This window comes from Euleptes europaea, chromosome 8 (assembly GCF_029931775.1).
Source record: "Euleptes europaea isolate rEulEur1 chromosome 8, rEulEur1.hap1, whole genome shotgun sequence".
Taxonomy (NCBI): Eukaryota; Metazoa; Chordata; class Lepidosauria; order Squamata; family Sphaerodactylidae; genus Euleptes; species Euleptes europaea.
Genome location: NC_079319.1, coordinates 25,219,299 through 25,241,351, shown reverse-complemented (window position 1 = coordinate 25,241,351; position 22,053 = coordinate 25,219,299). Strand labels below are relative to the sequence as shown.

The 22,053-nt window shown below is 39.9% G+C and overlaps 1 protein-coding gene across 3 annotated transcripts in view; it reads left to right on the top strand.

Annotated features, from left to right (window-relative positions):
• Positions 1-22,053, top strand: part of VPS13B (vacuolar protein sorting 13 homolog B) — a 410,777-nt gene that overhangs the window by 204,680 nt on the left and 184,044 nt on the right. Inside the window, exons 25-30 of one of the 3 annotated variants that reach the window (XM_056853998.1) lie at positions 2,109-2,315; positions 7,743-7,914; positions 8,709-8,823; positions 12,475-12,616; positions 16,546-16,954; positions 19,265-19,367. In XM_056853998.1, coding sequence (XP_056709976.1) covers positions 2,109-2,315; positions 7,743-7,914; positions 8,709-8,823; positions 12,475-12,616; positions 16,546-16,954; positions 19,265-19,367 — 1,148 coding nt within the window. Of the gene's footprint in view, positions 1-2,108; positions 2,316-7,742; positions 7,915-8,708; positions 8,824-11,866; positions 11,934-12,474; positions 12,617-16,545; positions 16,955-19,264; positions 19,368-22,053 lie in introns of those variants that run through there. The other 2 variants (XM_056853999.1, XM_056854000.1) reach the window with 2 other exon arrangements.

The following is a 22,053-nucleotide window of genomic DNA, read 5'->3' as shown; positions in this document are numbered from 1 at the left end:
ATTTAAGAAGTACTGCCAAAGTTAGGAGTAAAAGAGACCTCACACCAGTACTGGGTCTTTTTTAATTATTAGATTATATATGGGAATGATCAAAAAGTTCACTTTAGAGACGTTTCCACCAACATTCTAAATAGAAACACCACCCCTTGTATAATCGAATGCAGCCAATGTAATATAATCAAATACATTTCAGACTCGCTAGTAAGTTCTTTACAATTCTTTATATTAAGCAAAATATCTCTCTTTATATTATGTATGTCAGTATTTATATTATGTATGTCAATATGGACTGATGAACCCAGGGGAGCGGTAACAAGGACAGAACAGGATCACTTGCATCCTGTGCACAAAGCTGAGGGGCGCAGAAAATATGCATATAAAATATGCATCTACTATCCCAAGTCGCCTTGCCATTAGGAAAAGGGCACTTTTCAATGCATCCAAATTGAATCAACCAAGCAGGGGCAGCTGGCCAATTAGGGCAATCAGAGTCTCAGAAGAGCAGTTTTTAGAAAGTGTACTTGTGCCTGGGCCATGGTAGATGTAATTCTGGCTCCAAATTAACCAAGGAAGAACCAGCACGGGCATGTGCCCTTCTTCCCCATACTGTCTGTTTGTCCTGGCATATATTCTCCACTTTCACTTTAACCACAGTTGAGTGATTGGTCAGCAGCACTGATCCGGGCAATTTTGCTTGCATCAGTTTTCGTTTTGCCATTACTGCACCTGCGTTGGTGTGCTGTTGGCCCCTGCAGATGGGAAGCCCTCTAGTGTCATCGTTAGGTCAAGTCATTAAAATGGACTGATCACTCCGCTTGACACCTCTTTGTTCTTGAGACTTTATCCCTAAGTGGGACAGATAAGGTGCTCTTATTTTAATTATTAGTGTGAGCTCTACATACAAGGCATCTATTATTCTGACAGTTTAAAAAGCGTTAATAGCTACTTTTTTATTGACCATGGGAAGAATAAACTCCAACACCCATGAGGCTCTGTGAGAACCCACATACATGAATTGATTTGTGTTTGGGCAATTCAGCAGCCATCAGCAAGATGCCAGTGCAGACAAAAAATGTATCACTCAGTAGGTAATATTATAGAAGTGCAGTACTTTATTTGTGGCTTAATAACTACATAGAATCTGCACATGAATGTTTGCATTTTTAATAAAATGGTTTCCAAAATAATGGAATGGCAGAGGGGGATTCTTTTGTATTAGTACCACTTGATCAGGTTATCCAAGTGTACTAGAGAGGAAAGGTTCTTCAGCTTTAACTGTAATACTATTTATGCTGTACTGCCACCACTTTATAACAGTATTGCTGCCTTTAGTGGTTAATTGCTTCCCTATATACCTAATAATAATCATAAAAGGTCTGTATGAAACATGCAAATGTTAAGAAAAAAAGCTGTATGTCAAAATACACGGAGACAGCTTGTTGGATGTTTTAATATGTAATACAAAGTACATTTTGAAGTGTCCTACAACATTTTTTTGTATTTTATCTATATGGAGCCAGCAGAGGCACAGTTGGAGAATATGGTCCCATATGCACAAAAGCAATCCCTGTTTTGTATCAAATCTAGATTGACAGCAGAATGTTTCTGCGTCTGTTCTACCCACATTAGAAGCCAGCATCATTTTCTAGATGTGTCCTAGGGCTGCAACTTCTTTGTAAAATTGCGGGGAGGGTATATACCTTTTTCTCATAATGGCAAATTGGGTATGGTATCCAGCTGTGGATGTGCTTATATATTGTGTTTGCCGTTTCCTTGTGCTTGTTTTATACAGTATATGGCAATCTGTTGTCATACAAAGTGCATGATTAATGCTTATTTATGAAGCTCTGTGTAAATACCTTAGAACTGTGTAAAACAATGTGCAAGTTAAACAGAACCTTTTCTGAATATTGAAGTGACATATCCCAGGAGTCTGTTGAGTAGTTTGTTCATTATTCTTCTTGCATAGAGAGAACATTTTCATATCCAGCATAAGTCTTTTTCATCAATCAAAACATTCTCCATTTTAGTAATTTTTGTTTACGTGGACAGAGGAAGATGTCTGATCATTTGCTGAACTTATTTATCTCATTTTCCCCCTACTTAAGGTGCAGTTGCTGTATGAGCTAATAGATATCATGAACAAAGTCTGGAATAAGATTCAAAAGAAAGGCACTCTGCATCAATCCACGGCCTGCGCAGAATCCGTTTCAGGGCCTGCACCTCCTAGTTCTCCTGTTAAAAGTAGTGTTGGGACAGCTCCGCCAGATACCAGCACATGTAGCCCATCTGCTGACATTGGGACAACTACAGAGGTAATTAAACATTATATAGCATGTAGTAGTGTTTTGGAAAAGAGGCTGGGACAGTGGCCAAATTAAAAAAAAATGTAAAAGGATAAAAGATGTGCATAAATAAACATGGGAAAGGATTCAGTAAGTACTGTTCATAAGCATGTAGTCCAATAAATGTTTCATTAAATACGTTTGAAGTCAAACCATGGCAAAATAAAAGGATAAAATGCTAGATATTAACATTATGTCTGGCTTACCACTAATGTAAATTAACTAATGGCCTGTCAGTTTAATAAGTGTGGTAAGGGAGTAGATATATGATTGTTGGAGGGGGGCAGCTGTTTTCTCCACTACTTTTCTTCACAACACCTCTCCTTTACCCCAGAAACTATCATCTTTTCTTTTCAAACGTAGGAAATATTGCATCTTGTACTTCCTGGGATAGGGTAAGGGAGGGATTGGGAAGGGAGGAAAAGGAAACTAGTGGATATGTATGGGGAGGTAGAACAAACATCTCCGTTCCCTCTCTCTTATCAGATACCTCCCTCACATAATGGTGTGAACTTTGCCACAAACCATTGTTTGCTTACGTAGCTAAGAAATACCCTTCTCATTATGAAAGAAAGTAACAGATAAAGGTTTTCATGGTTCTAACCACCCCAGAAGTTCTTTTTGGGGTTGCCTTTTGGCGGGGACCAACATTTATTTGCCTTAATGGAGGTTCTGTTGAGGAGGAGGAGGAGGAGTAATGCTATGAAGAATTTATGTAGCATTTTTTAGTGATCAAGGGACTTCATGTCTTGGTGTACAACATCTCTTTAAGGCGGGTCAGCATTATTATCTCCATATTGCTGTTATGAATGAGAATAGTTTACCTAAGGTACCCTAGTGAGTTCATTGCAGAGGTGAGATTTGAATGAGGATTTTCCTAATTCATAGCTTGAGCTCTCAGATCTGAATTCTCTGCCAGTTCACATTAGCAGTACAGCAGCAAGAGGCTAAGTAATACAGCCTCCTTTAAAAGGCTTCGATCGTGCCCGAGTTGGATTTTGCCACTTACCTTGCATGTCAGTAGTTCAGCAGTAGTTCACATGGTGAGCACTGCTAAATGGGGAAGAGAGATGCCTTACTGGAATACATCAGGGGACAGCCATGAAGGTGCCAAGGCCACAGCTACTGAACGGCTACTGGAACATGGCACTGGCAAGTGAATACTTAGAGACTCTAGCAAGTAAGTGTGGTGTAGTTGCCCAGCTTGAAATTCCCACTCTGCCAAGAAAATCATTAGGTGTTAGGGTTGACAGGCCTGGCCTGGCAACCAGTGGGAGACTGGAGCGGGTGGGGACGTGGGGGTGGCTGTCAGGTGATGGCATGACATTACTTAAGGATAAACTCAGAAGTGACACTATCTCTAGGAATTGCCAAAAATTCTATGGTTTTGCCATAGAGTTTCAGCCAATTCCCAGAGAGGTGTGATGTCACTTTCAGTTTACCTGGAAGTAATGTTATGACATTGGATGATGGCCAGTTTTAAATTTTATTTCTCTCCCACTGCCACCACCAGAAAATACCAGCTGTGGGCAGGGGATTTCTGGGGGCGGGGCTGGCAATCATAATAGGTAGTCTTGGGCCATTCACATTTGCTCAGCACATCCTACTTAATAGGGTTGTTGGGGGGGGATATTAAAAATGGGAGAACCATGTAAGCCATTCGAAAGTTCTTGCGGTCCTGTCACCTTCATCACCTCCTCCCAACTTCCTCTCTGGTAAGGGTCACCATATCCTCCTCCCCCTTCAGCAGCACTCAGTAGTGGGATCTGGGATATTCCTTGCAACTCACCCTGTGAGCCGCTGCTGCTGCACTACTAGTTTGAGGAACTTAGAACGGTTGTGTAGCTGTGCAGGGAAAAGGGAGCACCGGGATAACAGATGCAGTTCAAAATCCGATGACTCTAGAAATCTTTAGAGAAAGGAAGAATATCATTAATTAAATTAGAGAACATAAAATCGTGAGATCTGAATGTAGTTCTTTAAAGAAGATTAACTAAAAAAAAACAGTACTACTGTAGGTTTACTGAAGAATTTATTTCCTCAGGGCTTATTATATTTTAGTTAAGTTCCCATTACTGGAATGTGCTCTGGTGCAACATTTCCTTGATGTATTTAGATTACTGTCATATCAAGGGGGACCAGTTTGAAATTTGTTTCTGTTGTGTTTATATGTCTCTTACCATTTATGTTTAAAGCCTTGATCATTGTGCAGTAAAAATATGTTAGTGTGGCTTTGCATGAATTTTTGACTTCAGACACTTCCCAGTTAAAATACTTCTATTCTGCTTGGCCAGAATGATTATTTTGAAAGGTTTCCCAGCTCTTTTAAGGGTACCAAGCTGGCAATAAAGGAAACTTGGGGTAGGGCGGGATGGTAAGACCTACTCCAACAATTGTTTGTATTAAATATCATATGAAGTTATTTATTTATACTATCTGTGGATGATTTATACTTTTAAGTTGTGAGTAATTCTTTTCATGCTGACATTTTGATAGGGAGCGCTGCACTCCTGTGTGGATAAAGCAATCAGGATTCCTGAACTGCAAACTGGGTGGTGGTCGAGTTAGAAACATGAGTGAGAAGCTTAAGCACCAGGGCTTAGAAACAGTTAATCATTTTTACCACCCCTGCACTGGGCCAGTGAGAGCAAAGGTAGTGCAGACTACAACAGGCCACTTGTTACTGTTTACTTAAGTACAAACAGTAGAGGAAGTGTTTAGTCCTCAGGGAAGCAGTGTGATTGAGCAGAAATGCAGAAGTTATTTTGATAAGGCAGAGCAGTAATTTGCCCCAAACTGTGATCATCTCTGAGCTTTAAAGCAGGCCAAAGATGAAGGCCTTATGTGTTTGGTTCTTCCTGATGAATAAAGATAAATTCTCTTAAGAAAAATAAACCCTGTATTTTGGTCAATTTGCAAGAACTGGCAAAAGAATTAAATTGTATATTTTAAGGGCTTGGCTTGAGGAGGGGTGGGAAAATAGTTCAGTCTTTCCAGTTTTTGGCATTATTTCTATGGATCTGGATGCAGAGTAGCAACTTAATGCATAAACTTACTTAACTGTACATGCGAAATCCAAAACAAAACAGCATGAGAAATAAAAAGTTTCTTGTCACAGTTCCTGAAGTTTGGTTGGGACTGTACATTTTTAAACCTATTCACTGCCTTTGGAAAAAGAAGTATTAGACTTTGCGTACTTGGTTGTGGAGCGATTATGTTTCAGTCAACTCTAAATTTTGTGACTGGAAAAGCTTTCTGAGCTTCCATCATGGGACCCATTCTTATAATACAGTGGTGCTGCAGTTGTCTTCAAGATCACAATCAGCATGGGAGACTGTGTGAAGTGCCTAGATGCTTAATTTGGTCAATTTAAACCATATCAGCATGATTTCTTTTTTCCTTGCAGTTTTACTTGCTTAGTCAAGACTCCCAAAACTATATTTGTACGTTGAGTAACAGTCACACCAGCAATAGCTTCTTAGCTGCAGAATTCCCATTTCTTCCCATAGTAGAAATTTGTACGTAAAGTCGTTTCACCCATTTTTCCAGCTTGGATAAAGAGGGAGTTAAAATTTAAAATGCTAAACATTCTTTGAGAGATCTTCTTTCAGTTGAGATCTTTCCTTTTCTCATATTTGGCAATGAATGAGGTAACAAGTAGAAAGAGCAATTTTCTTGCTGGGTACTTCAAACGAACAGCATGATACTTTGTACTCTGCATGCGGAACCACATCTTATGGAGCCAAATTCTGCTGAGAGGTGCAGTTGAAGATCATGCAGATTTGCCTGGGAGTGGTTGTTTGAATGCAAAAGACAGTGATGTGCTGACGGCAACAATCACTTCTGCATTGTGAAAATGTGAATTATTTTTCTAATAGGAATACTGGTAAAAGATTGAGTAAGGTTTGAGTCCAGGAGCTCCTTAAAGGCCAGCAAGCTTTCCATGGCATAAGCTTTTGAGAGTCAAAGCTTCCTTCGTCAGATACACAAGAGCAAAATCTGACAAAAGAAGCTTTGACTCTCAAAAGCTTATGCCATGGAAAGCTTGCTGGCCTTTAAGGTGCTCCTGGACTCAAATCTTGCTGTCCAAAGTACATGAAAAGAGTAGGTTTCATGTCTTCGTAAAAATTCCAGGTCAAGTATAAATATAAAATAAGAGAAATTCTCAATATAAGTGTGTAACAGAACATTTAGTTAAGCACAACACAAGACAACTTTATTTAGGGAGGGAAACACTGTACACTAAGGCCAGAATCGTTGTACTAGATACTGGACTCAACATTATTGCTGGAGAAGCAAGTTAATGCAGTTTCAAAAATGGTTTTCTTCCAAGTCAGCCTAGCTCACAAAAAGGCCCTTTACCTAGGTACGGCTGATCTGTCCAACTAGATACATATCATGGCGACATCAAGACTAGACTATTGTAATGCACTGGATTGGTCTCCCCTCAGACTCAATTTGGAAATCCAGCTGGTGCAGAAGGCCACAGCTTGGCCATTATTGGGAGCTAGATGGAGTATGCATATTATTCCCAATCTACAGTCACTCCATTTGCTGCCCATAAGTTACCAGGCTCAATTTAAGGTATTGGCTATCACATACAAAGCCCTGAATGGCCTTGGACCCTCATACCTGTGAAATGGGAGATATTTTGTGATTCTAGGAGATCTCTAGACCCCTTCTGGAGGTTGGCAACCCTAGAAGGGGATAACGAAGCAGGAAAAGGGGAGAGGCAACCTGGAATATATTCCCACGCAAAGCTGGTGATCTACCAATGAGTCATGGCCCCTTCCTTATTTTGACATATATGTATAAGAAAAGTTGAATATAAAATAATTTAAGAACAAACATTTAATAAATAAGAACTCTTGCTATGAATTTGATGTGCATTTTACATGAAATATGATCTTTTGTTTACCATCAATAGGTTAGATATGTTACCATGAAACTAGATTTCTTTTGTAATTAAGTCATTCTGTCTCAAACATTACATAAGATCATCATAAGTAGAGGAATATGATCAGAGCCACCATCTTCTCAAGCCAGAGACCTTCTCATATGTGTTACAGGCAGAAAGAGAACTTGCTGTCCTACCTACTTCCTACTAGAATGGATTTGGCTTGTGGGTGGGGCATAGTGAGAAGTACTAAGGAAGAAATTATCTACAATGTTATTCTTGGGACTTATAGATGATGAGCATCTTTATGAATGATGAGCATCTTTGAAAAAATATCAGGGTCAAGTCCCTGAATGTAAGTGTTTTTTAGTTTAAATGCACAACTTACTGGGTTACTTTTTTAGTATACTAATCTTTCTGTTTCTAACCTGAATAGTAACCAAGATTGTAGGGAGGGTTTTTATGTGTGTTACTTTATGTATGTTTGGGTTTTTTTGCAGGGTGAATCTCTTCAAGGTGGTGATGACTCTCCATTTTCAGATTCTGTTACTTTAGAGCAAACAACAAGCAATATTGGCATATCAAGTGGACGTGTTAGCTTATGGATGCAATGGATGTTGCCAAAACTCACAGTGAAGTTATTTGCACCGGACCCAGGAAATAAAGGCACAGGTACTATAACTTAAAAAAAGACATTTAAAAAAAAAATTCCTGGCTGCTTACAATTAAAGTTATAAAACAGTCTGGATATATCCAATAAAATACCAAGTTAAATAGTCCTAACAAGCATAAAATGCCATTGAGCTATCCTCTATCACCAGTGTACCTGTGCCCAAGTTCTTGCCTCAGCCAGTACATCCCATTCTGTAGAACATGGCTTTTGTCAGTGTTCTGCACAACACCTTGATGTTTGATGACCGAATATGTATAGTGGGTTTGTATTTAAAAATGGAATGGCATTATGATTCAGAGATTAACAATGATTCACTCAGTTTGATATGCATATATAGCAACAGACTGTTGCAGTCATGCTGGTAGCTCTTGTTAATGGCCAGGGGAAACTGAATTCAATTGCCTGTATTTATTCTTCACAAAAACATTTGATGAATGGGAATTTCCAAAGTTTTTTACAGCTATGCGTGCACTGCAGCCCAATGATGGATGGGTGAGGAGTGTGTAAAGTTCCTCATTGGGCTAGGAATATATGTACCTATAAAACATATGAACTGGAGAAATATTATGTGCTTAATGCCATTGGTACAAACAAATGATTAATCCAGATCCCATTCTTTAGTAGGATCCCTGTTAGCAGTAACTATTTTAGAAGCTTTGTCTTTGTGGGAGTGGAACTTAAGATTCAGATCAAAATGTTGTAGTTGAGATACTTCAGAACAAGAGCTAAACATTATCTGTGGAACTGTTTCTCTGGGGTTGGATCTCATAGCAAATGTTAATTGGTATTGCAGAGATTTGCGTTGTGAGTGAATTAGAAGACCTCAGTGCCTCAGTAGACGTACAAGATGTCTACACTAAAGTGAAATGTAAAATAGAAAGCTTCAATATTGACCACTACAGAAACAGGTAATTACAAGATCCTGTGTATATGATTCATTCATTTCCTAGGTAACATTAGTATTTGCTCTGTACTAGAATAGACTCTTGAAGCAACAACTGCAAGGGTAACCCATCCGCTCCTCTTCCTGGAGCTTGCCATATTCCACAGCTGATATTTTCCCTCCCTTATAACACTACCTACCATCTATATACCAGGAGCATTGTCACAAGCAAAGTCCTACCAAGTGACCTGCAAAGCACCAAGACCAGTGGTCCTTAATGAACCAGCTTCAGATCCTGGCTTCAGATCCTGGTTTTGAGGAAGCCTAATTAACCATAGCTAGTGGTTTGGCCTGCGTTCAGATGATTAACTAACCACAGTTTAAACCATAGGTCTGTTTCGCATTTGACCTGAGCCATGGTTTAAAAAAGAAAGAAAATAGCTGTATTTTTATTTATTTTGTTTCAACATTTTTAATCCACTTTCTTCTAAGCAAGGGTTCATGGCAGATTACAGTGTTAATACAAACTATGATAAAAACAATATGTCAGTCCTAACAATCATGATAGCGCTACCCTTCTATCTACAGCAAACACTAAAATCAGGACAACAAGCCAGAGCATCAGTAGATCAAAATTCACAATAAAATAATAAATAAATCTCAGAGCTCATCTTTCAACAGACTCCAAAAGACCAGTAATGTAGGAGGCTTCCTAACATTATTATCTGCGTCTGGTTTGCCAACTCTTTCTTTCTTGGACTCCACCTTCAGAGGCCGATACTTAAAAAGTTCTGGACCAAGCAAACACTGTCCTCATCTGCCTGCATGAAGGAACCTCTAATAATCCTGGGGAGTAGAATGAGACAACAAATGGGGCCTTCACAGCACCCAGAACCCTGTCAAGATTGATTGGAGTAACCAAGTTGAAGCTATCCTTAAAGGAAACAGACAATACACCAGCTCTATTTACTTGATTTACTATACAACGGGCGTGCAAGTTGTACGAGACCTGAGAGATTTTCATCAGCAACAAATTGTGCATAAATGTCACAGTTTACAGCCAATTACTAAATTTGAGTTTAGAGTTATTAAATGCCAAAATATCATAAATAGTTGCACTTTAAGAAATTAGTTGACACTGTAATAACAAGAAGTAATATTTCTCACTGTTACCTTCACTAACTCATAGGCTTTTAAATCCAGCATATGCCCTTTGCCATGCACTGACAACCTGGGTCATACCCATAGTTAACCATGGTAGTAATAAAGTCTTGAGCCAGCCAAGTCAAGGTAGCTTGGCATGAATGTTAAAAAAACCCAGAACAACTGATCTGGGAGGAGGGGTCTCCAGCATCAACATTATTAGGAAGTACAAATAAAATGTGGCCTACAGCCTTCCTCTTTTCTCCTGAAATGATAGCAAAAATTTGCCTCAAGAGATGAATATGTAATCTTGCTTAGAATACAACAACAAAATCACTTGAAGCTAATGAGTACCATTGTTTAATCATCCTGTCATACTCTCAGTAGAGGTGAATCTATGGTAAAATGGTAGATTCACCCCACCCACCCCACACACACATATATATGTACACATTTTGTCAGTGCATTTTTATTAGAGAGTGCCAATTCACATTAAGGATGAATTTTTTAAAAAAATTATTTATTTTTTTATTTCATACTTCTAGCCAGCCCTCCCCCAGCCAAGGCTGGGGAAATCCATTGATCTCTTGCATTTTTATTTTTTGTAAGGTTTAAAAACAATGCCAGGGCCTGAGGTGTTATTCCAAAAAGGGCCACCCCATAGGGGAGAAGGTGTGTTGTTATTCCTAATTATGCTGTAGACCTACACCTCATTGCAAATTAATGTATAGAATAGCATTGTATCAAGATATGCATCATATAAAAGGACAAACAAGGTTATTGCTAGACATAAACATGAAGTGTTGTTTAGATAGAGAAGAGAAGTCATTAAATGAAGTTTCATCAGTTTTGGAGGCTGCAAAGAACACAAATTTTAACGTTCTGATTTTTTTTTTATCATCATGAAATAAAGTTTTATATGTTATGGACCCCAAAGAATAGAAATCTAAAAATGTTTTTTTTAAATCATTGCCATGTACCCTACCTTTCTTTTCAAGGAGACAGTGCAGGTTTGTGTGTGAAAGCGCTTCTGAAACGTCTGTTCATGAACTTTAATAACAACAAGCAGCAAACATCTTGGATAGGGTGCTAACGCTTCAGTTGGTTTTTAGAAGTTATTGAGCTTTCCCTGCCCATTTCCTGATCCATTGGGCAGCAGGGATTAGTTCTTGAAAATGGGGATTTTCATGGTGAGTTTCGGTGGAAGTTCTTAGATTGCAGCTATAGTTCCACAGTCCTTTCCTTCTCCTGATTCCACTTACTTCCTAATCTCTCGACTCCCCTATTTGTGTGCACTACATGGCATAACCACAGCTAAGCCAATGGCTAGGGGTGAGGGGAAGGTTCATTTCAGTAAACAGAAGCAGGCCTGGCAGGTTTGGTGCCATTACAATAGCTCAGTTGTTTGCTGTTACAGGTAAGAATGGCATTGTCAACTGGGTATGAACAATCAGTTTGTCTTTTCCTTACGCCTTTATCCTCCATGAGTTCTTATGACTTTATTTTAATCAGCGAAATATTTTCTTTTTTCTTTTCTCCCTCTCCCCTCCCCCTCAAATCCACGTGTCCTGTGCTTTAGATCTTTACCTCATTAATATATTTAGAAGCATAACAGTGCAATCCTAAGCAGTGTTATGCCCTTCTAAGTGCATTGAAGTCAGCAGACTTAGAAGTGTATGGTTCTGCTTAGGACTCTACATCCTTACTTAAAGCCTGATATGAGCAATACAATAGAGACCTAATGTTCTTTCTGTCATTGCTGGCTTCCTGCTTCTTCTCTCCTTGTCACCCCAGTTAGTTCATCTGCCAGCTGGCTCCATCTGTATTTATGTTAGTCATTTTGTAATTTTAATATTCACATAGTTGAAATGTGTGGACTCTGATCAATTGCAGAGAATAGATAAGGTGAACATTGTGTTTTCCAGACCAGGAGAAGGCTGGCAGTCTGGAGTTTTTGAAGGCATATTTCTACAATGCAAAGAAAAGCTTGTGGTGAGACTTCTGTAGTAGAATAAGACATTTAACCAAATAACTATCCTAAAACCTAAGCAATACTTTCTTTGTGATCATCCATAAAGGAGAACAACTGCAAGAATGATAGTTCAAACTACCATGGTATCTTTTGATGTCAATTTGTTTTTGTGGAAAATATTTTTTTAAAATTGTAGTTTTGGTTCTCATTCCTTGGTTCTTGCAGTCTGCCTCCTTCTATTCTAATACAGCTTCTTGTTTGTAATGAAAAAGCAAATCAAGTTAAAGTTAGTTGCTGTTAATGGAACTCCTGTTTTATTTTAGTTCTTGGTCATTTTTGATCTCCTGTGCTGCTGCTTCCAATTAAATACTTGCAAATATTTTTTTAGTTCATGATTTTTCCTTTTCAATGTTATTAGTTTGTGATACCTGAGGATTATCAAAATCTACATTACAGTCTGATGGATCTTGGCACAATTCAGCTTAATTCAAAATATTTGATTTTTTTTCTTCCTTATGGCTCTGTGTTTGTTTTTTGCTTTTTTGCCTGTATCACCTCAAGCTTTGGGGAAGACTCTTGGTCTCTTGGGAAATGTGGAGGTGTCTTCCTTTCCTGTACTGACAAGCTGAACAGACGTACATTGTTGGTTCGACCCGTCAGCAAGCAGGATCCTTTCAGTAACTTCTCAGGCTTCTTTCCCTCTGTAAGAAATCAATGTTATATTTTTACTGCAGAACTTCCATTAACATACAGTATTTATGAGGGTGGTGATAGGAATGCTTCTCCGAAAGCTTTTTACCCTCCTCCTCCCTGTTTCTCAAGAGAACTGACAATAATTATAGTCTGTATTCAGTAGGATGGTTGGAGTAGCAGTGGAAGAACATTGAGAATATGTTTTGAGAATCTGTGTTTCCTCTACAGAATAAAGGTGTAATTATATTCAGGGCTACTTCAAATTGTACTATGCCAACAAAGGTATTTGAAATTGAAATTAAATTAATATTCGGGGGGGGGGTGAATGAAGAATATCCATGCTAACTGTACCAGGACAATCTCAAGTGTGCCTGTTACTGGTGTTTCTTCGGCACAAATGTTGGCATTGCTACTGGATAACAGATAACAGTTAACATAATCTGTGTCTTATTTATAATTCCCGTAGTAAGCATATTGTTAAAGGAATGCATATCTCAGACAGACAGCAACACAGAATGTACGTTTGATTGGTATTATTGGACTTGAGATATTAACTGTACAGGTGTTGCACTCCTTGCTGTTATTAAATCTGTAGCTGTTCACTTTCTATTTTTCAGGGTAAAATCTCAAAACAGTGTCAGTCCTAGGGTGAAGACAGTGCACCCACTTTCTGTACAGGGGGAAACTAATAAGTAAATTCAGCTTTTCCATATTATTTATTTCAGTATTTTCTAATTGAAAAGCAATCTCTATCTATATAAAAGCCCCCATTTTTTCAGCATACAAATTTAGGTGATCGGAATTATACCATACCACATTAAAATACCGTATATACCCGTGTATAAGCCTATCCGCGTATAAGCCGAGGTGCCTAATTTATCCCCCAAAATGGGGGAAAATTAGGCACCCGCGTATAAGCCAAGGGTCGAATTATAACCCCTCCCCCCCAGCAGGCTTACCTTATCCAGGTGCGCAGGCAGCGGTGGCTCCCCCCCATGGCCCAGGAGGCCCCACAGGCCGCTACTAGGCCGCTCCAGGCCCGGCGAAGGCAGCGGCGGCGGGGGCCCCCCACGGCCCAGGAGGCCCCCCCAGGGCGCTCCTGGCCGGGGGGAGCCACGCGCACCCGGTGGGGGCGGCGGGGCGGCCTTCCAGCGGTCGCAGGGGGCCCTCCCAGGCCGTTGCTGGCCGGGAGGAGCTGGGTGCGGCCCTCCAGTGGCCGCAGGAGACCTTCCCAGGCCGGTCCTGGCCAGGAGGAGCCGCGCGCGCCTGGTGGGGGCGGCTGCGCAGTCTTCCCGCGGCCGCAGAAGGCCTTCACAGGCCGGTCCTGCCCGGGGGGAGCCGCGCGGCCTTCCAGCGGCCGCAGGAGGGCCCCCCAGGGCGCTCCTGGCTGGGGGAAGCCGCGCGGGCCCGATGGTGGCGGCAAGTTTCCCCCTCCCTCCTCCCTCCTCTACTGTATTGACCCGTGTATAAGCCAAGGCCAGCTTTTTCAGCCATTTTTTGGGGCTGAAAAACTCGGCTTATACGCAAGTATATTCGGTACATTAAAATAAACACACTAGACATGTAAAATACCCCGATATTTGAAGCCAACAGGACTCCATAGTAAACAAAAGGAAGTATGTTTTGACAGAAAGACTCTCATAGAGTAATAATAGCATAGGTGGATTGGCCATTATAGTCATCGGGACTTCCCCCGGTGGGCTGATGGACTCTCCCCAACCTGGGCTGGGCCCAGGGAGCCCAGGGAGGTGGCACCCAAGACCCACCTAGCCCAAGAGTAGTTTTACCTACCCTGGTGGAGGCCTGTGCAGCCTGGGGGAGTTGGTGCCAGCTTGTCTGAGGCCTGCACAGCCCACGGGAGGCCTGTGGGGCATGTATACAGTCTACAGTATACATAGGAATTATTATGTAATGCTGTAGGTTGACTTACATAAAAATTTTAATACTATGCATTTTGAGTAAAACCTTTTTTTTCATTTCACTGATTCCTAAAAGGAAAAGGAAAATTATAGGAGTTTTTTCCCCCCACTGGTCTCCAAAATTTCCAATTTTTTCAATTGGAAAAAAATTAATGTCCTCAGAAACCCATTTCCCCCACAGTTTTTTCTGGTCCTTCACATCTCTAGTACATCCTCATTTGGTTGTTACTTTTTTCCTGTTTCTACTCGGGGAGGGGTGAAAGAGGCTAAAATTTCATATTGTGCTGAGATTTTCCCCTGGCAAGTAACAAATGTACACTACTGTCAGCTAAAGAACCAATTATGATGGCTTGTTTTATTTTAATGTTACTGGAAGTTCTGTTCTTGATTGATTTGTATTTTTATATCAGGAATATATACGTGTAAAGTTATTGCTGCTACTTATCCCAGTTATTTCATTCTAACACAAATGAAGCTAATTTACTAATATGTTGCAAAGTGCTATGTCCTATATGCTTCCATTTTCATTATTTAAAAACAAATTCTTTTATAGCAAATTAATTTAAATTGTAGCCAAATAATGAAACATACTCTAGAAGTGTTTCTGAATATCACAATTAGGGAATGTTGAAAGTGCAATTATGTAATTAGTTAAATTGAAATGATGCATATGTTTTTAAGCGGAAAAGTTAAATGTGCCTCTATGCAATTGCCCCTTGAATATTTGCTTTTGCAAAAGACGCTTAAAGCAGTCTTCCCTATTAATTTCACAGTCAGGGGAAGTTCTGCTTATTCATCTCTTGTTATGCGAGTTGAGCTGCAGCTGTCATGGAAGTGGATGGGAAAATTCATATGGTCAGAAGGCCCACATATTAGTCAAAGCTCCCATGGAGCTTTCAGTTGCACTTAGGAAGTATAATTCAGTACTGAACATAAGCCCAAAGAGCCCTACTTGATCAGACCAGTGGTCCATCTAGTCCTGTTTTACACTGGAGGGCCTGTTGTCCTGGAGGGTCAAAGATTAGATCATCCAAGATCTTCCCATGATGGTGTCTCTTAATACTGGTATCCAGATGTTCACTGCTTCTGAATATGGAGGTCTGTTTTACTCACCATGGCTGGTAGCCATGGATGAAACTATCCTCCATGAATGTGTCTAACCCCCTTTTAAAGCCATCCATGTTCATTGTCATCACTACATCCACAGGGAGTGAATTCCACAATTTAATTATTTATTGCATAAAGAAGTATTTCATTTTTACTATCCTGTTGCACAACAGTTTCTTTGACTGCACCCAAGTTCTGCTATTATGAGAGAGGGGGGGAAAGCTCTCTGTCTACTTTTGGCACCCCATTCATAACTTCATAAACCTCTTTCATGGCCCCCCTTAGTTGTCTCTTTTCTAAACTGAAAAGTCCCAGAATCTTTAGCCTTTCTCATAGGAAAGGTGCGCCAACACCTTGATAATCTTAGTTGCCCTCCTCAGTTGCCTTCTGTTGACTTCTAAATTATTTTGGGTTGCATTTGGATTCAGTGTGAATCCAGTGGAAACCTACTGAATCTCACTCTCTAGTTGATGTTAACAAATTTTGCAATGTTCTGCCTAAATAAAAGTAATTTTTAAAATTTGGCTTTCAAAACTAAATAGTTCTAGTGCAAGTTTCAGGTCAAGTATTAAGCTTCGATACTTGCCTGTCCTCTCCCATGCCTCTTTAAAATCCTTATTTTTATTGATTTACTTACTTATATGAACAATTCCCTATGTGTGTACAGACTGTTTTAGCTATATGTCATGGATCTGAAGGAAATCAGTACTATGAAAAATCAAATTTGATTAATTTTTTTAGGAATCCTAATCAGTTCCCACATATTCATAGACATGACTTCTTTGGGAAAGTGAAGAGCTGAAAAGTAAAATTATAAGAAGAAATAATAATAAAGGTTAATTGACAAAGTTTCTTATAATATGCTGTGCATATATCTTTCTTGTTTCTGATTTATGTCTGTTTCTTGGCACAGGCAACTGCAAAACTTTTGGATGGTTCTCATCAACAGCACGGATTTCTCTCCCTGACTTACACAAAGGCAGTCACCAAAAATGTCCGTCACAAATTGATTTCAAGAAATGAGCGGAGAATCTTGCATAAATTATCTGAGAGTTTCACTGACGGTTCTCCTCATTTCCTTCATGAGATCCTTCTTTCAGCTCAGGCGTTTGATGTTGTCCTCTGCTTTCCTTTTCTCAATGCAATTGCAAGCATATTTCAAGCAAAATTGCCACGGAGCCCAAAAGAGAAAAGAAAATCACCAGGCCAGCCTACAAGGACTCATATGCTCACATCTCGCAACTTGCCGCTTATTTATATCAACACTGGGGTAATTAGAATATTCTTTCCCAAAATGGAAGAAGTGCAGCATAATACAGAAGGTACGATGTGCTTTCATATAATATATTCTACTCAGTGGGTTGGATCTAAACTTTTCTGCTAGTGGGAAGGGCACCCACCATCTGAGGAGGGGGAAGCAATTTTCAATGTTTTCTCTCTTCTGCTATGGACTCCTCATATAATGTCCCTGTGAGTTGTCTGATCCCTTGGGGCAATGGTTCACGGGGCTACAGTGAAAGGAGGGAAGCAGAAGAGTTCTGTTGTTGTGAGCAGTACTTTGAATCTAGTGTTTTCATGGATTATTAACATGCAAATTGTTGTCGAGACCCATTGGATGTTCTGTTCAGTTGTCGACCTGTATATTGCAGCAACTGCCTAATGTTCCCCTTTCAGATTTTCATAAAATTTTGAAATTGGAGAACCGTGCCTGGGACTACCATTTAGCAAATGCTGCTTCTCAAAGTCTGTGATGCACAGCGCAATGCCAGTACCTTTAGGGCACTGCTGAATTATACTCTATTTAATCATAGGTGAAAGCATGCCTGAAACACAACCATCAGAGATCCATTTAGTTAGCAGACTTCTTTTAATAGCCTAGAGATGAATTAGAGGGAGCATCAAATTGCTAGCTTGGTGGATTTGCCTATTATGAGCCCTCTGAAAAATATTGAAAGCAAATTTAACATCCTTCCCATTGTACTGCACATAAACAAAAAGCCCCAGGACTTCAGTGAGCACCAGCTAGAAGTTAGCTCGAAGATTTAAAAATAGCGTAAAGTTCATAGTATAAATATAAATGTTTCGTGGTTAAAAAAAAAGTTGGGGTTGGCTCAGACATTTGCAACTGTTGATCTTTATGGACTGATACAAAAGCTTTGTTCGCTTTATTTTCCACATAGTCAAGACCTCCTTCAAGCAAACCATTCTTATTTTTCCAAGTAGTTTACCATGCAAAATCTTTAGTGCGGTACTTCCAGTAATTATTTTCTGTGTGCCCCACAAGTACTGGATAGAATTATATGACACCAACCGTGGTTTGCTCATTAAAGCTGTGCGTCCAGACTGCTGATCGTAGTCTCGGTATGGTTTTCTCTGGATGCATCTCTATGGTGTGCAGAAGCCAGTTTACATATATATTTATTTACATGATTCTTCTGAGCTGCATGTGAAGTTTGCTTGTTCTTTCCACATCAAGCAGCATGTTGTTTAGTGAAGTACTTAGCACTCACCACACTCTCAGCATCTGTAGCTGAGAGCTAAGTTTTCAAAACAAGATGTCTGGGATATCTCTCTGGGTGGCCACAGATTGGAAAAGGGGGATTGAAAGCTTACGTACATCCTCAAAGTATATGTTCATGAGGAACACTAGGTTTGCCTGCGTGTATATATCATATGTCACTGTCAGCTTCTAAGATGTCATACAATCCTTCACAGGCTGAAAGAAAAGTTATACAACATAGAATGCAGAATTCTGTACTGAATGCGTACCACATTCTTTCTTTGTTCATGATCTACCTAGTAATTTTTAATTGCATGGATAAGTTGGTTTTTGTTGTGGTGATGTACCAGCTGTAACCACAGATGACTAGCACCAGCTCTTCCAATGTAGCTGAGAAAAGCTAAAAGTTTTCAATCTTTAAAAACAATTAGAATAAACCTATTGTGGTGGTCTGACTTATGCCAGTTCCCAACATTCTGTCCCGCTGTCATAGGGCTCCCAGGTCCCCCCTCTCCTCTGGCGGGACAGAGCTGAGGGGATCGTTTACAACTGTGCATCCAGACTGCTGATCACAGTCTCAGTATAGTTTTCTCTGGATGGATCACTATGGTGTGCAGACAGATTACCTGAACTCTGGTGGACTCTGATCTGGAGAACCGGGTTTGATTCCCCACCCCTACACATGAGCAGCGGACACTAATCTGGTAAACTGGGTTTGTTTCCCCACTCCTATACATGAAGCCAGCTAAGTGACCTTGGGCTAGTCACAGCTCTCTCAGCTCCATCTACCTCACAGAGTGTCTGTTGTGGGGAGGGGAAGGGAAGGTGATTGTAAGCCAGTTTGATTCTCCCTTAAGTGGCAGAGAAAATTGGCATATAAAAACCAACTCTTCTTCCTTAAGTATGGGCCTTTTAAGTGGCAATGTGTGTGTGTGAGTGAGAGAAAATTGTGGGGGGGAGCAGTTTTCAGTGTGGATTTGAACCAATAAGTAGTGTTACTTTCTTTTTGTATTCTTCCTTGAGTATTTCTTGTACAAATAAAGTGACAGCATTTCATTATATGATTACCTTAATTATCATGTCTTCCTGCACAGGTATACACATCTGTCACTCTTTCTTATCTTAATTGCAGCTAATAAAGAAGATACTTTGGTCCTTAGGATTGGTTCTGTATCTATGGCTCCGCAGGCCGACAATCCTCTTAGTAGAGTTGTGCTGAGAAAAGATATTTATCAGTAAGTACTTTTTTTAAAAAATCCTTCACAATAGTACATTTTTCTGAGAGGAAAGTCTCGTAGAATCATTCGTACTGTCTGTGTGGTTGAGGATTAGGATCACGACGGTTTACAGGCTCAGCTTAAATGTCTGCATACACATGTAGGTCTTGTCTGTGTAATGTACACCAAAATTCCAGTTCTACCAGTGACATAGGTGGAAGCCTGTGCATATTGGGATCTACTCACATTATGCTATTCACTATTCACTGCTCCCTCTGTGAACACTAATTTGAAAGCACCAAGGGCTGGTGTACCCCATAGATGCTGTCTCAGGACCACTGCCACCCACAAAATAGACAAAGGCAGAATGTCTTCTTATGGCCAGTGTAATGTTGATCCATGAAACCTAAACTATGTTGAAGTTATTTTCATTTAGTTATTTTCATTTAGTGGCCAGTGTAACTTAAAAAGTCTGTCTGTCTCTCCCTCTCTCTCTCCCTCTCTCTCCCCCCCCTCTCTCTGTCTGTCTGTCTGTCTGTCTGTCTGTCTGTCTGTCTGTCTGTCTATCTATCTATCTATCTATCTATCTATCTATCTATCTATCTATCTATCTATCTATCTGTCTGTCTGTCTGTCTGTCTGTCTGTCTGTCTGTCTGTCTGTCTGTCTGTCTGTCTGTCTGTCTGTCTGTCTGTCTGTCTGTCTGTCTGTCTGTCTGTCTGTCTGTCTGTCTGTCTATCTATCTATCTATCTATCTATCTATCTATCTATCTATCTATCTATCTATCTCCGACCTTTTCCTTGCATGTTTTCGCATTCGTTGAGGCAATACAAAAGACTGTGTTTGGTGACCGACAATTTAAATAATATATTAAGAACAGTATTTGAAAAGTTTTTTTTAGTTTTACTAAAACTTCAGCATTGTTGTGTGTTTTTTGCACAAATACCGTATCTCTCAGTAGCTGCGTAGTGTGAAAGTGATTTTCATAATACTAAATGTTTAGCAGACGTTCAAAATGCTGGACTGTTGATGTCATGTGGATCAAAGCTGTGAAAGAAAGCAAACTTCTAAGGCAGAGTTTCACAGTAAACACATTTTTGTGTGTGAATGTCGTGCTCTGGATTGTGTCACTGGGTCTGCACAAACCACACTAATCATATGTAGGCAGCAAAACTGGAGAACATATGTAATCAACGTGATGATAATAATATATGATCCTTACTAGAGTTGGCACTGCTGAGAAACATGAAAGTATTGTTGCAAATAATACCAAGTGAGAAAAGTCACAGAAATACAGATGAACAAGTGTCTTATACTTCCTGTCGGCCTGTTTCTCAGATGTGGCAATATTTTTGTTTGAAAAATACTTCAGAGTGTACTTCAATAGAAGTAAGTTGCAAACATCAAAATCCTTTCCCAGCAGTAAAACATTTTACAGCTCAAAAGCTGACACATTTTCCTTTCAATCAAGCATAGGAATTCTTAAGAGAGTGGCATAGGCTCCTTGAAGATTTCCAGCCTCTGCCTGAGGAGGGGAAGCTTTGTCATAATGCATTTAACGATGGGTTTACCTGTCAGTCCCGTATCTACACAGGCAGGCATAGATTGTAACATGTGAACTGGTATCATGTGTCTGACTTGCCAAAAGACCCATGAAATCAGGAATGCTTACTTGAGTGAACAATCAGGTCAACAAAACAGTGGTTCAGTCTCTCCAAGGAAATTTAGGATTTATGTGCAAAGCCACGATTAAGAAGGTACTAAAGGCATGTATGGAAATATAAGATCAAATGGTAGAGTTCTACATCAGTTAGCAGTCGTACGTTTTAATTGCCTAGGAGAGCCCCCCCCAAAAAAGAGGGCTTCACTTTCACAATTTGCATAAACTTTGGAATGTGCAGTTTCTTGTGTTACATTGACTGAGAAAGCATTGAAATTAGATGAGTACCTTGTATTCTTGTATGAGGGAAACACTAGAAAGAGTTGAAGAGTTTGCAGATTGGCTGTAGGGAAGCCTATTACACATTTTGAAGATGATAAACGTGATGTTCTTTTCTTAATCTGTTCAAACCTCATTTATCAAATGTTAGGTCGGCAGAATCTGCTGTGCAGCCCTTGGCACCATACTCTTGCCTGCTGGTTGTTCTTCTACACTCCAAGGTCCTCACTGTGAACACTAAGGCATTCTGCCAGTGCATTCCAATTTGGATTAAACACAATTTAGCTGTTTGTGTTGTCCTCTGTGAACTTTTTGGTCTTCACAGTTTTCCATATGAGAGTAAACTCAGAGTTGGGGGGGAAAGGGTTTATCAAAGTGTTTCATACATAGTACATGGGTATTTCGCATTCCAAGTACATTCCAAGCAGTCTGTTCAGTTCACACTGTGTGTCACATACTACAACAAATATGTATTTTCGTATGCAGAGATGACTCCACCTGTTAAGGAAGTGGTCATGTGTGATGCACGATTATACTTCTGAATTATGAAGTGAAATATTGAAGCTTTTCAGTAGTTTAAGTCAGCCTAGATGGCCTCATCTGGAAAGTCTCACAGTAGATTTTGATACAGCAACCAATTTTTCAGAAAGGCATATTTTCATTTTAGGATGGGGGGCAAGGGACAGGCATGATTTGCTTTGCCTGGTAACTCAACTCCCGCAGAAGCCAAAGGGTCTTGTTCTAAGACCCTGAAATACTGGACA